The sequence below is a fragment of the Capricornis sumatraensis genome, chromosome 15 (assembly GCF_032405125.1).
Source record: "Capricornis sumatraensis isolate serow.1 chromosome 15, serow.2, whole genome shotgun sequence".
Taxonomy (NCBI): Eukaryota; Metazoa; Chordata; class Mammalia; order Artiodactyla; family Bovidae; genus Capricornis; species Capricornis sumatraensis.
Window position 1 is genome coordinate 69,287,869 of NC_091083.1, and position 16,721 is coordinate 69,304,589.

At 35.3% G+C, this 16,721-nt stretch overlaps 1 protein-coding gene across 1 annotated transcript in view; it reads right to left on the minus strand.

Moving 5' to 3' along the window:
- RBL1 (RB transcriptional corepressor like 1) overlaps nucleotides 1-16,721 on the minus strand; it is a 65,042-nt gene that overhangs the window by 19,466 nt on the left and 28,855 nt on the right. Inside the window, exons 10-16 of the mRNA XM_068987326.1 lie at nucleotides 16,357-16,469; nucleotides 16,069-16,172; nucleotides 11,882-12,019; nucleotides 9,971-10,135; nucleotides 7,949-8,081; nucleotides 3,194-3,460; nucleotides 1,912-2,123 (exon numbers count right to left, since the gene is read on the minus strand). Coding sequence (XP_068843427.1) covers nucleotides 1,912-2,123; nucleotides 3,194-3,460; nucleotides 7,949-8,081; nucleotides 9,971-10,135; nucleotides 11,882-12,019; nucleotides 16,069-16,172; nucleotides 16,357-16,469 — 1,132 coding nt within the window. The remainder of the gene's footprint in view (nucleotides 1-1,911; nucleotides 2,124-3,193; nucleotides 3,461-7,948; nucleotides 8,082-9,970; nucleotides 10,136-11,881; nucleotides 12,020-16,068; nucleotides 16,173-16,356; nucleotides 16,470-16,721) is intronic.

Consider the following 16,721-nt stretch of genomic DNA (forward strand, 5'->3'; position numbering starts at 1 on the left):
GCCTGGTGGGCTGCCGTCTATGGGGTCGCACAGAGTCGGATAAGACTGAAGCTACTTAGCAGCAGTTTCTAAGTAAGCTAAAATTAAATGAAAGGAAATGGACAGGCTAGATTCTGAAAATTTATAAATAAAGCCTATTTCTTAGACTATCAAAGGCAGCAATTTGTTATTTTGAAAATTAAAAATAGGAAATGAATGGGGAAAATACTACATTTGGAACTCTCCTTTAAAATCAGGCGTTAGGCATATGACATGGGCAGGAGTGGGGATGGTGAGAAAGAGTAGAAAAGGTAGTGGGAGGTGGAAAAAAGAACACGTGTCTCAAGAAATATTCTAAGAAAGACTAGACAGAGGAAATAGACTTAAATTTGCATCAAAAGATAAACTTAAATTTGCATCAAAAGATAATCTGAAAAAGAAATTAATTTCTCAAAAATTTTAAGCCTTAAACCCTAATCACAATGCTAGAAACAAAAAAAACAGTGCCTTTTTTTTCATTTACAATTTTAAAGAATGGGCTAGATAACCACTAGTTATAGCGTGGACTGGAGAGATTATCTCCCAATTCTGGGATTTATTTTAGAGCAGCAGCATGTTTGGCTACAAATATCTGATTAACATGTCTGTCTTATTAGAAGCTTGAAGGTGCTTATAAAAGCAAGGCAGGATAGAAATTATTTCTGTATTAAATCTCTGCATTAATACTAAAACAATTTAGGGATTATAATGACTAGTCAAATCTTATAGGTAACAAATGAGATTTATGATAAAAATTGTGTAGACTCCCCACAGTATCCCAAAAATCTTAATAATAAATCTTTAGTAATTTAAACTTATACATAAGATCTAAGATGTACTGTGCCACAATAAACTCAATCTAAAGTGTCTCAGATGATAAAGAATCCGCCTGCAATGTGGGAAACCTGGGTTTGATCCCTGGGTTAGGAAGATCCCTTGAAGAAGGGAACAGCTATCCACGTCAGTATTTTGGCCTGGAGAATTCCATGGACAGAGGAGCCTGGCAGGAAGCAACTTAGCAGCAGCAGCAGCAGCCACCATGGGAAATACTATAGCAGTTTCTTAGAAAATTAAATTTAGAATTACTATTCCACTTCTGTATATACCCAAAAGAACTGAAAGCAGAAACTTAGATATCTGCACACCAGTATAACAGCATTACTCACTCAAAATAACCATAAGGTACATGCATGTGCCAAGTCGCTTCAGTCTTGTCTGACTATGTGCCTCCCTATGGACTGTAGCCCACCAGGCTCCTCTGTCCATGGGATTCTCCAGGCAAGAATACTGGAGTGGGTTGCCAAGCCCTCCTCCAAGCGATCTTCCCGACTCAGGGATCGAACCTATGTCTCTTCTGTTTCCTGGACTGGCAGGCAGGTACAGAAATAACTCAAATGTCCATCTACAGATGAACTGATAGACAAAATATGGTATATTCATACCATGGAATGTTAGCCTTAAAAAGGGAGGAAATTCTGACACATGCAAAAATGTGGATAAACTGTGACAACATTATGCTAAGTAAAATAAGCCCATCATAAAAGGACAAAAAGTGTATAATTTCACTTTTATGAGGTACCTAGAGTAGCTAAAGTCACAGAGACAGAAATTAGAATGATGACTGGGGGTTGAGGGGAGAAATGAGTTACTGTTTAATGGGTACAGAATTACAGTTTAGGAAGATGAAAAAGCTCTGGAGATGGACAGTAGTGGAAACTGCACAACATCGTGAATGTACTAATGATACTTTGCTGTACACTTAAAAATGGTTAAAATAGTAAATTTTATGTATATTTTACCACATACAAAAAAAAGGCCAAAGCTGTCCTCTGTTACTCAATCTTTATTGCACTGATTAAAGGAGATCTTTTTAGATGCTATAAAAACACATACCTTTCTATAAAACAGTGCTAAGGACCCAGTTCTCTTTGGTTTGCTTATTCCAACTGGATGTACCTCTTGTGCTTTGGTCAAATGGGTCTGCTTTGGAGAAGCACCAATTAATGACTGAGCTGTAAGTGATACAGGACTCTCAACTTTGGACTCCTGAGTTGTATTCATGGAAATTGGTATCAGTGTGATCTCTCCAGCATCATTTGCAATACCTGAATGTACAAGCAAGAGTTCTTAGTTTTAGAAATGTGTCCCAGAAAAGTTGTCAATACTTCTTTCTTCATTCATTCCTCCCTCCCTCCCTCTTCTTGTTTACTATCTATCTGTGCAAAGTAATGTTAGAAGAAGAAAGCCACAAAAATAGTAATTCTAGGTTATAATATTCTTGTTTTCTATTTCTGCTCTGAAACAATAATACTGTTCTCTTTGGTGGTCTAAGGGAGATGTTTTTAACCATTAAACAAAATTCTTGCTCAATGCACTCATTTGTAAAACTCAGGTAAGAAACTAACTCCTAACAGAGTAGTAAATCCATAAAATATGAAAATTCAAAAAACTGTGCAGGTATACCTCAGAGATATTAAGAGTTTGGTTCCAGAGAACCACAATAAAGTGAATATAATAAAGTGAATAATAAAATAATTCACATGAATTTTTTGGTTTCCAAGGCATATAAAAATTATGCTTTTGCTATACTGCAGTCTATGGGGTGTGTTATGGGCATTATGTTCAAAAAAGTGTATGTTCCTCAGTTAAAAAATACTTTGTTGCTAAGAAGATACTAATCATCACCCAGCAACACAAGGTTGCCACAAATCCAATTTGTAGAAAAAAAAGTTATCTGTAAAGTTCAATAAAGCAAAGTGCAATAAAATGAGGAAAGCCTCTATACATTCAAAACAAAACTAAAGGGGGAGTGCTGAGGAGCTTTAGGGCAGTGTTACTATTCTGTATAACAGTATAATGGTAGATACGTGTCATTAGACATTTGCAAAATTCATAGAATGTACACCAAGAGTGAACACTAATGTAAACTATGGACTTAGAGTGATAATGATGTGACAATGAAGGTTCATCAGTTGTAATATATGAGCTAGTCTGATGCAGGATACTGATGGCAAGAAAGACTCAATTTTGCCATGAACCTAAAACTACTCCTAGAGGAAAAAGAGTACAGGTTCGGGAGAAAATACAGGAGTAATAAGACCATGTGATATAATTCAATAAGACATTTCTTAAATTTTTATCCATTTCAAAAAAAATAAATGCATCAAAATATTACCATGCAATGGGATTGTAACTTTATGTCCTGTTGTCCCTGTTACTATGGCTGTGGCCATTGTTAGAAGACTGTGCCCGGGTGAAATTGATATATTTTCAGCAGTGATGCTTGAAGAAGGAGCAATTTTCAATTTTGTTCCTTCTGTTATGATCCTGTCCATAAGCATTTCCTTTGGGGGGTCTTCCCCAAAAAGTCTTCTCTTAGCACTCCCAGCAGTAGGAGAACTGTAGCGTTCATGGACAGAAATCGGAGACAATGGTTGCATATCTAATAAAGAGAAAAATTTTAACAGTCTGACTTGTATTTCAAACAGACACAATCAGGTTTACTCACTCGTTCAACAGATGCTGAGTTGTGCTACACTGTGTGCTCAATCGCTTCAGTCGTGTCCGACTCTTTGCAACCCTATGGGCTGTAGTCTGCCAGGCTCCGCTATCCATGGGATTTTCCTGGCAAGATTTCTGGAGTGGACTGCCATGCCCTCCTCCAAGGATCTTCCCGACCCAGGGACTGAACCTGCATTTTCTGTGTCTCCTGCACTGCAGGTGGATTCTTTAACAGAGCCAACAGAGAAGCCCTAGATACTGAGTTACTATGCTAAAATAACAGCCTTTGTCCTCATGCAATATCGAATCTAGTGGGAGAGAGAAGAATGAAATAAATCTTAAAATAAAATTACAATAGCTAACCTTCCTGGTTTCTTGAACCTCTGCCTACGTTAAAGAACCAAAATATTATGGGGAAAGTAGAAGCTGAGAGGTAGAATGCAGTGACTGTTAAATTAGAAAAGTAGTCCAACTAACTTCTGTCTCCTCCCGATAAAAAGGAAAAATCAGTGATTTGGTTCACAATTTTCTCTCTTCCCACACATCTACACGTCAAACAGTTTAAGGCAATAGCTTTGGCTTTCTGATTTAGTAGACACAGAACCATCTTTTACAAACCCACTAGAAGATGAATAGAAGTGTTATGACTGCTTAATTTGAGGCATTAGTGTGTAACAGACATGTCATCTATTTTCAAAACATGTTTATAAGGTATAAAAATTACCTCTGGCAATAATTTGACAACTCTGTATTTCTGAGGTAACTGGGGAAATAGTTATGGTTTAATAAAAATCTCTTAATTCTGGGGGTTATGAAAGCAGCTCTGACTTGCAGCCTTAGCAAACAAGTGGGAAGTTCTATTGTAGCCCATTACTCCTTAACAGAAGTCTACCTTTATGTCTTATTTCTAAGAAAACCAATGTAGTCCTTGAAGCTAACTAGGAATGTTCAGAGCTGACATTTCAAGGGGGAAAATGCATGTTATAACTACCAAGTTAGCTGCAAACCCCTTGAAATGATTCTTTGCCTAGCACAGTACTGGAAAAGCTGCAGTAGACATTCAATAAAAATTTAGTAAGTATACAAATTAATAAACTGTCTTTTCCCCACTAGAGTCAAGGCTCAATATTATTGTTTTCTAAGGATTTTCTATTATTTGATTCTCTTGCATGAGCCCCTACAAGAAAATAACTTTTTCTTCTAATTATAAAAATAATATATTACCTGAATGCTCACATCAGTGATATTCATAAAAGCCAACAGGTAGAAATAACACAAACGCCCATCAGCTAAATTCCTACTTTCTCTTTTGTACTAGGAGTTGAACTTAATCTCACTTCACTGCAAAATCCTACTGCCATATAATAGGGAAGAACCTTTATTGCAGGTTAGTCACTAAAGAGATGTTGCCTATAGGCTTAAATTATCCATAATGGCCCATCTCTGGGAACCCTGCCTCTCAGGTAATGCATATTAAGCTCAAAAACCTTTGCTCAGGGCTTCCTAGGTGGCTCAGTATTGAAAGAATCCGCCTGCCAATGAAGGAGACATAAGAGAGGCTGGTTTGATTCCTGGGTCAGGAATATCCCCTGTAGGAGGAAATGGCAACCACTCCAGTATTCTTGCCTGGATAATCCCATGGACAGAGGAGTCTGGAGAGTTACAGTCCACAGGGTCACAAAGAGTTGGACCCAAGTATTATTTAGCCATAAATAGTAATGAAGTGCTGACACATGGTACAACACATATATACCTGAAAACATGCCTGAAAAAGAACCAGTCACAAAGGTCACATATTATATAGTTCCATTTATATGAAATGTCTAGAACAGGCAAATCCATAGAGACATAGATTAGTAGTTGCAGGGTCTTGGTAGGGGGCAAATAAAGTGTGATTACTACTGGATACAGGAATTCTTTTGGGAGTGATAAAAACGTTTTGTAATTAGATGGCATGTATACAATGGCATATATACAACTATGGTTGTATAGTCTTGTGAATTTACTAAAAACCACTGAATTGCATACTTTAAAAGGGTGAATTTTATGGTATGTGAATTATATTTCAGGTTTTAAAAGCTCACAGAAAAATTCAAACAACACCAAAAACTATAATGAAAAAGTTAACATTTAAAATCCCACCACTGAGAGAGAATCATTTTAGTGACCATTCTTCATGATCTTAGTTCTGAGATCTCTAGCTAGGCTGCAAACACACAGTGTTAGTCATTCAGTCATGTCTAAGTCTTTGCAACCCGATGGACTATAGCCTGCCAGGCTCCTCTGTCCATGTGTCCATGGAATTCTCCAGGAACACACACACATATAACATAAATATATAAATTATAGTCAAATACATACACACATGCTACATACAAACTTCATGCTTTGTACAGTTAAAGTATGCATGAATTTCAGTTACCACAACATAGTTAACTTAACAAAAATCTTAACAAAAAGGTTCAAATTTCAAATTTCTGTTGCCATGGTATAGTAACTGTAATTGCATAAACTACAAACTTTTCCCACAAATCATTATATAAATAATAGATGTGCATCATGATTGGTGACCAATTCTGTCACTTCTTTCAAAGTCTGTCAGGGATTGGTCAGGGCAAATCTGCTGTTCAACTCATGTAGGCCACAAAGCATATAGTTACGTTGCCTCCTTGTTTCCCAGTGATAAATCCACATTTTACAAAAATAAATGAAAGAGGGAATTGTCAAAAAAAAAAAGTGCAACAAAGAAATGAAGAGTAATAATGCTGAAAGTGAAATTAAAATTGTCCATGAAATTATAGAATAGTGGCTCAAAGGGTAAAGCAGCTGCCTGCAATGCGGGAGACCCAGGTTCGATCCCTGGGTCGGGAAGATCCTCTGGAGAAGGAAATGGCAACCCACTCCGGTACTCTTGCCTGGAAAATCCCATGGACAGAGAAGCCTGATAGGGCTTCCATGGGGTCCATGGGGTCACAAAGAGTCGGACATGACTGAACGACTTCACTTCACTTCACTTCACTTCAAGAATGTTGACACTGCTGCTGTTCAAGAGATTAGATATACAGCCAGAAGAACTGTGTGAAGATGAGACTTATTAATATAAATGCAAAGTTGTTATGATGAACAGCATGAAGACATCCAACAGGAAGTTACAATGGCAAAAAACTTCACTTTAAAGGAACTCAGAAAAAAATCTCGCAACACTGAAAAAGCAAAGGATACAAGTGTTGAAAGCTGTTCCTTTAATATGAAAGGAACATGAAAATTCACCAAGGCACAGGAAAGAAGCTCACTCACTATCGCAAGTTATATAAGAAGAAAGTGGCAAGCATCATTTAAATGATTCTTTATTAAGTTTTTAAAAAACAAAACACTTCCATTCTCAATGTTTTCAAAGTTTTTAATCATAGTATATACTAAGCTGGAGAAGGAAATGGCAACCCACTCCAGTATTCTTGCCTGAAGAATCCCATGGAGCCTGGCATGCTACAGTCCATGGGGTCGCAAGAGTCAGACACGACTTAGCAACTAAACCAACCATATATTAAGTATTTTTTTTTTTACTATTTTTTCATTTCTTTAATAAATACTAATAATTGACAGTAAGGAAGTTTTTAGTTTCGGCAATTTTTTAAAGGTCATAAAATAGTCCTGATTATTCCTATAGTTTAATGAAGATTGTTTTGTATGTACAGCTTGCGTATTTTTGTGAACTTACACTACCTGAGAAGCAAGATACACACACACACAGAATTATAGTTCAAAAATGGTTCTTGAGCTACCTTACTAAGTAACCTGAATATTTATTCATCTGAAGTTTCTTCAGGGATATTCTGTGGTCAGAAGAGTTCAACTGATTTTTAAAAATTAAAGAGTTATATAGTCCAGAAGATAAACACATCAGTTTGGTACATCACAAGAGAAAATAAAGAAGAATGCACTAAAATTTTCCTATAGTAAGGCTCAAAAGAACTATTTTAAGAGTACAGATAAGTAATTCATTAAATGAACTTAAGTATCCCAACGAGTTCTTTGTTCTGTTTTAGACGTTTATTTTTCTATAAAGTCACACATAGAGAAAGAATATAACTTCTGTCACAATTGCAAAGGTGAGTACTTAGTTTAAGTAGTTTTCCATTAGCATTGAGGAAAAGTTGCGTGTATTTATAAAAAGGCCAAAATATGATTTTTACAATAATTGATACTGCAATTAAAAAATATTATATTCAGAATCAGAGTGGAAACCTTATTACTTTAATATAAAAAAGTATATAATTAGCTACAAAGGGTATTGGCATAAACATTATTCCCCTTTCAAATCTTGATTAAAAAAATGGTTTCTTAATAACATATTAGGGCAAAACTTGAAATTTTCTCTAACAAAAAAAGTCTTTGTTATTTTTTCTTTGTTTACCAATGGTTAACCTACCCTTTCGAAGACTCCCACTGTCAGTCCGAACTTCTTTGACCCTTGGATGCATCAGAGGAGACATTGGCATCATGGGAAGATGCCCCTGTACATTTCCTCCACTTCCTGTTTCAAAATTGTTTGGGAATATAACCTGGAGAAAACAAAACCCCTCTGCTTTACATACAGATAAACCCACTGATCAAAACATAACAGAAAAGGTAAGAAAAAGTCTTAACTTTTTTACTGTTTTCCCTTTCTTTCTCTCAACACAAAATATACCAACTTGTATAAAGTGCTCAATAGTTAATATTAAGTTATGTAAAGAGTTCATCTTACTTAACTTTATATCTATTTAAGATTACTGACCACTGGAAGTAAACCTATGAGGTGGGCACTACTGTTCTTCACTTAGGGACTGAAAAAATTGAGGCTCAAAATGTGAAATTTGCCTAAGGACAAACTACTGCTAGGTATTAGAGAAACGGCTTCAACTCAAATCCTTTTCCTTCAAGGTCATAGTTTTCTTCATTTCCCAATGGATCCTATAATGGAAAAATTGATGAATACTGAAGACTGTCCAATTAACCACAGTCTGCTATAAAGACAACAGAAGCATGGAAGAGAGTATTTAAGAAATCATTTTCTTTTCAATTCTTCCTAGTCTTAAAATAGTTCTTTCAGTAGTTTGAGATTAGAGAAAAATTCAAGATGGTTGACTGAAGTAAAAGTAGACAGAAAAAAGCAAAGAAGGATGTAGACAGGAGTCAAAAAATAACACAGAGATGGAGGGAGAAAACTCAATTTCTCATGATACTAAACTGTTAAATGTGCAATTTGAGTGTATTAGGCAGAAGCTTTTGACCTTTTTATTCTAAATACTACTAATGAAAAATGTTTAATTCTTTATGAAATTCTTTATTTGAAAAATTTTAAATGATGAAATTAATGATTTCTTAGTTCTGATACCAAAAGTAAGAACAGATAAATTGGACATCATTAAAATTTAAATCTTTTTTTTTTTTTAATCTTTTGTTTTTTAAAGGACATCATCAGGAAAGTAAAAAGACAACCCACAGAAAGGTTTTACCAATCATATACTGGATAAAGGAGTATATCTAAAATATGTAAAGAACTCCTATAACTCAATATTAAAAAGACAACCCAAATAAACAATGGGCAAAGGATCTGAACATATATTTCTCCAAAGACGATATACAAATGGCCGATAAGCACTTGAATCAATGTTGAACATCATTAGCCATCAGGGAATGCAAATAAAACCACAATGAGGTAATAATTCATGCCTACTAAGATCTCTAGAAATCAAGACAGATAATAAGCACTGGAGAGGATGTGGAGATATTGGAATCTTTATACACTGATGGTGGGAATGTTAAATGGTGCAGCCACTTTGGAAAACAGTCTGACAGTTCCAGCCATTCTACTCCTAGCCATATACTCAAGAAAAATGAAAACGTATGTCCATACAAATACTTGTCCATGTATGTTCATAGCAGCATTATCCATAGTCAAAACGTGAAAACACCACCAATTCATCCACTGATAAATGAATAAACAAAGTGGGGTGTGTGTGTGTATATATACATATTTTCATGCAATGGAATATTATTAAGCCATAAAAAGGAATGAAGTGCTAATACATATAACAACATGGATGAACCTTGAAAATCACTATATTAATAAAAGAAGCCAGTTACAAAGGACCACATATTATATGATTTGCATGAAACATCCTGAACAGGGAAATCAACAGAGATAGAAGATAGATTACTGGTTACCTAGGGTTAGGAAGATGACAGGGATGGGTGGGTGGGGTGGGTGCAGTAGCAGGGAAGTGATAAAGTTTTTCTTGTTGAGGTGGTATGTTTCAAAGTTGATTGTGGTGATGACTTCACATATCTATGAATACACTAAAAAACACTGAATTATATACTTATAGGTGAACTATACAGTATGGGATCCTATCTCAATGAAGAGATTTCATAAAATGATGGGATTATTAGCTTTGCCCTAACTCACTTCTTCACAGGTAGGAACTCTGTTTGCAGAAGCCTGGAGAGCCTCCCACAGCGCAGAATCATGACTCCATGCTAAACTCTCCAAAATCTGTTCTTCGATGCTGTTCAGGTGTTTCACCATGTCTCTGGAAAGTCCCTCCTCTGAGCGGATTACCACTTCAATAACCTGGGGAAGAGAAAACAGAAAAAGTAATATCGTCTCAGGCTTACATGTACGGCTAGCTCTGGTCTTATTAATGACATAGAACCAAGAACATTTTGAACAATAATTCTGCGGCTTATTAATATATTTTAATTTATAAAGAAGTTTTAAAGCTCTTCAAAATACTTTCACATACATTTCTGGTTTTCATGTTTTATTCTGTATATGGAAAACTGAAGCAATGATAGGTAAAACTGGTCAAAAGTCCAACAGTAGAAGTCAGGTCTTGGGTTTCCAGGCCAGTGCTATTTTGAATTCAATTTCCTTTCTCAGACTATTCTTCCCAACAGATCAGAAGAAGAAAATGAATAACATATATAAAAGGAACTTTGCCTATATACACTATAGTTACATTTTAATAAGGATGCTTCCCTGGTGGCTTACACGGTAAAGAATCCACCTGCAATGTGGGAGACCTGGGTTCGATCCCTCGGTCGGGAAGATTCTTGGGAGAAGGAAATGGCAACCCACTTCAGTATTCTTGCCTGAGAATTCCGTGGACAGAGGAGCCTGGTGGCTATAGTCCATGGGGTCGCAAAGAGTTGGACATGACTGAGCAACTAACTTTCACTTTCAATAAGAATAAACATCTACAGCAAACTCTGTAAGCATATATATAAAAATATTAACAGTGATTATCATTTATATTAGGATTATAATGTATGATTTTAATATTTACAATTGTATATACTTTTCATTTTTCTTCAGGGAGTATTATTTATGATTAAAAAACAAATGTATTTAACTTCTAGAATGAAAAAAAGGGTATTACAAATAAAAATGAATTTCTATTAGGTGAGGGCAAAAACTAAACTTTTTCCTCAAATAAAACTACATATATTTCCTAATGGAAAATCTGAAATACTCACATAAACATTAAATATAGAAAAGCAATTTTCCCAGAAAAGTAAAAAGAAGTTAAACTCCACATAGTCAACAATTCAAATGGGTAAGCTTTTCAGTGACCTGCATTTCTACAACATTAGGCTTGCTTGCTTATCTATCTATATCTATCCATCTACCCCACACAGCATGCAGGATCTTAGTTCCTCGACCAGGGGTAAAACCCATGCCCCCTGCAGTAGAAGCATAGTCTTAACCACTGGACCAGACCCTCAGGGAAGTCCCAAACTAACTTCTCCATAATCAGTAGTTTGAAAGTAACACAGGTGACAAAATATTAACTAAACCATGCCAACAAGTATAATAATAGCATCAATCTTAAATTCAGAAATCAGGTAATACTAAGTGTTACTGTAGCTTGTGCCCTCTGTGGTTTAGAAGAAAAAGGTTTCAGCAGAAAAAAAGGGGAAGTAAGACTTATCCACAATGAATTAGCTCAAATTTGGGGAAGGAGTGTGATTAATTTTAGATTTTTCTTTCTTCTAGGAGAAAGTTTCTCTTCTTCATCATGCCTCTATTTAACAGGATTATGATTTTTCATTCATAATACAGAAAACTCAAAATTAAGTACTTAGTTCCTGGCCATACTTGCAATTCAGTGATGTTTGAAGCTGTGAGATTGGCTTAGTTTATTGTTAGTCTCTCTCCCTCTCCTCTTTGTCCTTGATTCCACCCCAAAAGCAGTATGTTTTCAGAATACTTCTGGAAATATTATCCAGACATCACTACAGTTCACTTCTTCTTCACTGATACAAACAGAATGTTTATGTGAGGCAAAGCATTAACAAAACTTTGTTCTCATCTCACCTTATAAAAATAAAATGGTCGCAGATTAAGAACCTCAATAATCCAGGGAAAAGTACGAGGTGAGCTGTAGGCAAACAGCACAATTTCCAAACAACAGGCCATCAAGGAGTGATGAAATATATCTTGCTCTAAAAGAACCTTGGGGAAGAGAAAGACCACAATTCAATAAATTTCTCAGGATTTTAGCCTCTGCCATTATATAAAGAGGACTACAGAAAAAAGAAAAAATAACTTAGAAAAGTTATAACTCATATTATTACTTATCTAAGAGTATATTACATTATACTCGATTAATACAGATAAAACTTCAAGTTCTTAAACTGATAAAGAGTTTTCTTGTAAGATATAATCTTGGTCAGTGGTAGATGTTAAATGTAAATGAGGCATAAACAACAATCTACTTTGAAATTGGAGCAAATAATAATTAATATTCCCACGAAGAGACAAGCGTAAGAATTGGCTCCTTTATTTAAATGAGTTTTGTGTCACCTGTTTTCTTGACATGAGGGCAGTATTTATTAATCAAACATTAAAATCAAAGGTATAGTATATCACAGCTAAGACTTTTTAGAAGTTCAAAGAAACATTTTACTAAGAAGATAAAGTCCTGTTTTACCACTGAGTTTAAAATTTAACATAAGTTTTCAGTTTTATAAATAGTATTTTTGTCATCCTTCTTAAAAATACCACTCCAAATCAACAAAGAGAATAAGAAATAGAAAATACCTAGGATAAAACAAGGAGTTACCTATAACCACAAACTGTATATGTAAACTGAAGATGGATGAAAGAATGACAAATTACCCAGCAGAAAGCAGGATGGTCAAACATAAGGGCCTGACTAGAGACACTTAAGTGAATTTGCTCCATACAACCTGAGAAAAACACAGCAACTGAAGGCACAGGCAGAATAGAAAGTAGAGGTTATTAGGCAATGGCTGACATGGATGGGTGATCTGCAAGTTTATAGATTTAACAGAACTCTTCAGGTTCCCATACAACATCCACTCTAAGGAATCAGATGACAGGCCTCTAGTCTAGAGAATTAGTCTCTACAAAAACTGAACTAGAGAGAATCAAAGCTCAGAACACCAGGTATAGAAGACACTGTGGTTTTAGGTGAAAGCCTGCAGACTGAATTTGAGACCAACTTTCCCTTCTGTGCTCTGCTCCATAACACCAATAGCCAGGCAAGAGATTAGCAGATACTTCTCTAGACAAGTCAAAATACTCCAGATAAGTTTTAAAGACACCAACAGTTGAGGGCCCCTATATTACATGATCACTCGAGGCTTCTGGACTTTTATTCTCACTCTTGCACACAGAGTTTTGACCCAAACTGTTTTATCAACATAAGGGTTTATTCATGTCTCATTTTTAGTGACTCATTCAAAAAGCAGACATTTGAAGAATGCCTCCAATTGAAAGACAAGGGTATAATCTAACATTTGAGGAATAATCCAACATTCAAGGAAAGACTCCCATACTGAGATTCCAGAAAGTAAAAACAGGTCATGTACTAATACAAAGAATTAAAATGCCCCTGGACTTCTAATTAGCAATCCTGGGATCTAGAAGATAATGGAGCAATGCCTTCAAAATCAGAAAAGAAAATGATTGTCAATCTAGAATCCTATATACAGACAACTATTAATCAAGTATGAGTTTAAAATAAAACATTCATGCAGTTTTAAAAAAGAAATTTAAAGCAAGGTAAGGTTTCCACACTTAAGCCAATAAAATGTTTATAACAGTGGATTGTGAAATTATGTATGTATAGTGTAATACCTAGAGTAACCACTAAAAAAAATTTAATACAAAGGTATACACTCTAAAAATGCTCAAAGTAATCCATGGGATGGTAAGAAAAAGAAAACAAACAAAAAAACAAAACAGAAAACAAAAAACAAAATAGTAGACTTATGCCCTTAACATAGTAACAATTAAATGTAGGCTAATATCTATTAAAAGAAAGAGCCTGTATAGTATACAGAACAACGTGACTCAACTATACACTGCCTACAAGAAACTAATTTCAAAGGATGATACAGGTAGAATGAAAGTAAAAGAGTAGAAAAAGATATATGGGCATACCAGGTTCTAGACCACTGCAATAAATATGCAATAAAGCAAATACCACAGTAACGTGAGTCACAGAAATTATTTGGTTTCCCAATGCATATAAAAGCTATGTTTACACTATACTATAGTCTATTAAGTGTACAACAGCATCATGTCTAAAAAAAATTTTAATACTTATTACTAAAAAATGTTATCACCTGAGGCTTCAATGAATTATAATCTTCTTGCAATAAAACATCAAAGATCACTAATCACAGATCACTATAATAAATACAATAATAATGAAAAAGTTTGCAATACTGTAAGACTCTGATGCGGGGAGGGATTGGGGGTAGGAGGAGAAGGGGACGACAGAGGATGAGATGGCTGGATGGCATCACTGACTCGATGGACCTGAGTCTGAGTGAACTCCGGGAGTTGGTGATGGACAGGCCTGGTGTGCTGCGATTCATGGGGTTGCAGAGTCGGACATGACTGAGCAACTGAACTGAACTGAACTGAAGAATTAGCAAAATGTGACACAGAGAAATGAAGTGAGAAAATGCTATTAGAAAAAGAGCACCAACAAGCTTGACACAGTGTTGTTGCAAACTTTTATTAAAAACTCACTGTCTGTGAAGCACAAAAAAAGTGATGCACAATAAAACTACATACGCTTGCATCATACAAACATTAACCAAAACAAAGCAGGAGTGGCTATATATAAACATCAGCCAGATGCTTTCAGAACAAAGACAATTACCAGACTCAGAGAGGGATATTCTGTCATAATAAAATGATTAATTCACCAAGAAGACAGTAACCTCAATGTCTACGCATCAAACAGCAGAGATTCAAAATATATGAATTAAAAAAAATCTAACAGAACTGAGAGAAATAGATAAATTTAGTTTCATTTGGAAACTTCAATACCCTTATCTCCTCTCACTGACAGAACTAGACCAAGAATTAGCAAGGATATAGAAGAATTTAACAATACCATTAACCAAAAAGAAAGAACTGACATTTATAGAACACTTCACCCAAATACAGCACACATTCTGTTTAAGAGCCCAGAACATTCACCAAGATGAACCATTCCTGCATCATAAAATAAACCTCAACAAATATAAACAAAATGAACTCACAGAGTATTATAAAAGTATAGATACGGAAAACAAATTAGTGGCTAAAGCGAGCGAGTGTCACTTAAAAAGGGGCAACATGAGGGAGATCTTTATGATGACAGACCAATTTTGTATCTTTATTTCGGTGGTGGTTACCTCATCTACACATGTGATACAGTGGTAAAGGGAGCAACATACATTGTTCCAGTGTCAATTTCCTGGTCTTGATATCATACTGTATAAAATGTAACCACTGGGGACAAATGAATACATGAGATCCTTTGTACTACTTTTGCAACTTTTTGTGAATTTATAATTATTTCAAAATAAAAAGCTGAAAATTTATTTCTTTCTTAGGAGGTTATGGGAGCCTATGCTCCATCAAATATCAGTAAATCGTGAAAAATAAAAACATGGAATCCAGTAAAAATGGGGAACCAACACAGAAGAAAGCTTCCAGGGTGCAAACACAAAGAAATTTTAACGGTTAAAGCAGCACCCCCAAACATCAACTTGTTCTTACTGGAAAGAGAGGGGAGGAGGAGGAAACAAAGATCATATGCTAGGATTGACTTTTTAGAAAAATTTCTTTACTGAACTATTGGAGAGAGGGATCCAACTTAATCAAATGTCCAAAGAAAATGGAGCAATTAAAAAAAAAAAGCTGCTAACATTTTATTCCTTAAAAATCCCTGAGAGGTATGGCCACATATTTATCACTTGGATTAATAGTTGCAGGGGGTGGGGAGGTTTCAACATTAGTTAACTAGGAATGAAGGACAAACAACAGACCTGAAGGGGAAAGATGATGACGCCAAGAGGTGGCTAGTACTGGGTGTGCCAAAGACAATGGAGGCCAATTAATACGTCATTATGGCTAAGTGTGCCATTAACTGCTGACCATGAACCACCTACAATGAACTACAGAGCCTCTCAACACAGCTTCCAGGCTTAGGATTTATGGAACTTGCCAGCGGCTGGTAGAGTGAATTTACTTACTGACATGTCCATTCCATGAAGTCTTCGTGTTTCCTGCACCATTACAGTCTCTAGTATTTTATAATACAAAATTTCTGCAAGCTTTAGTCTGTTTACAGCAAAGTCTATGAGGGAAATAAAAAGAAAACATGCTAAAATGAAATGTAGCTGTTAATAACTAAAGAACAAAATTTACATAAACTTAAATCTGATATATTAAAAACTACAGGGAAGGAAAAACTTGGATTTCTATTTTTCTTGGGACAGTCTACTTTCAATGCTGTATCAATTTCAGTTTTATCTCCTTACCTATGTGAGATCCTGGCTGTTCATCTGTTGATTGAGTATAGTGTTGGCAGAAAGTCTCTCCTATTCCTTTCACTATTTTCATAATATTTTCCATAGGATTACGCATACAAGACCTATAAAACACAAAAGGAACCTAATGACCAGGAAAAAAAAACCAGACTACTAACATGTCTTCTTTCAAGAATTAGGATTTTAGTGACCAAAGTCCTACTTTAAGTTGTAAACCTGGATATATAAACATAGGATATTTCAAACTAGTCTACAGCCTTTAAATATAATTATTTGGCATAGTTTTAGAATTTCAACATTAGTGGAGTCTATGTCTTCTATATTATGCTTTTATTTATATGAAATTCTAGAAAGGC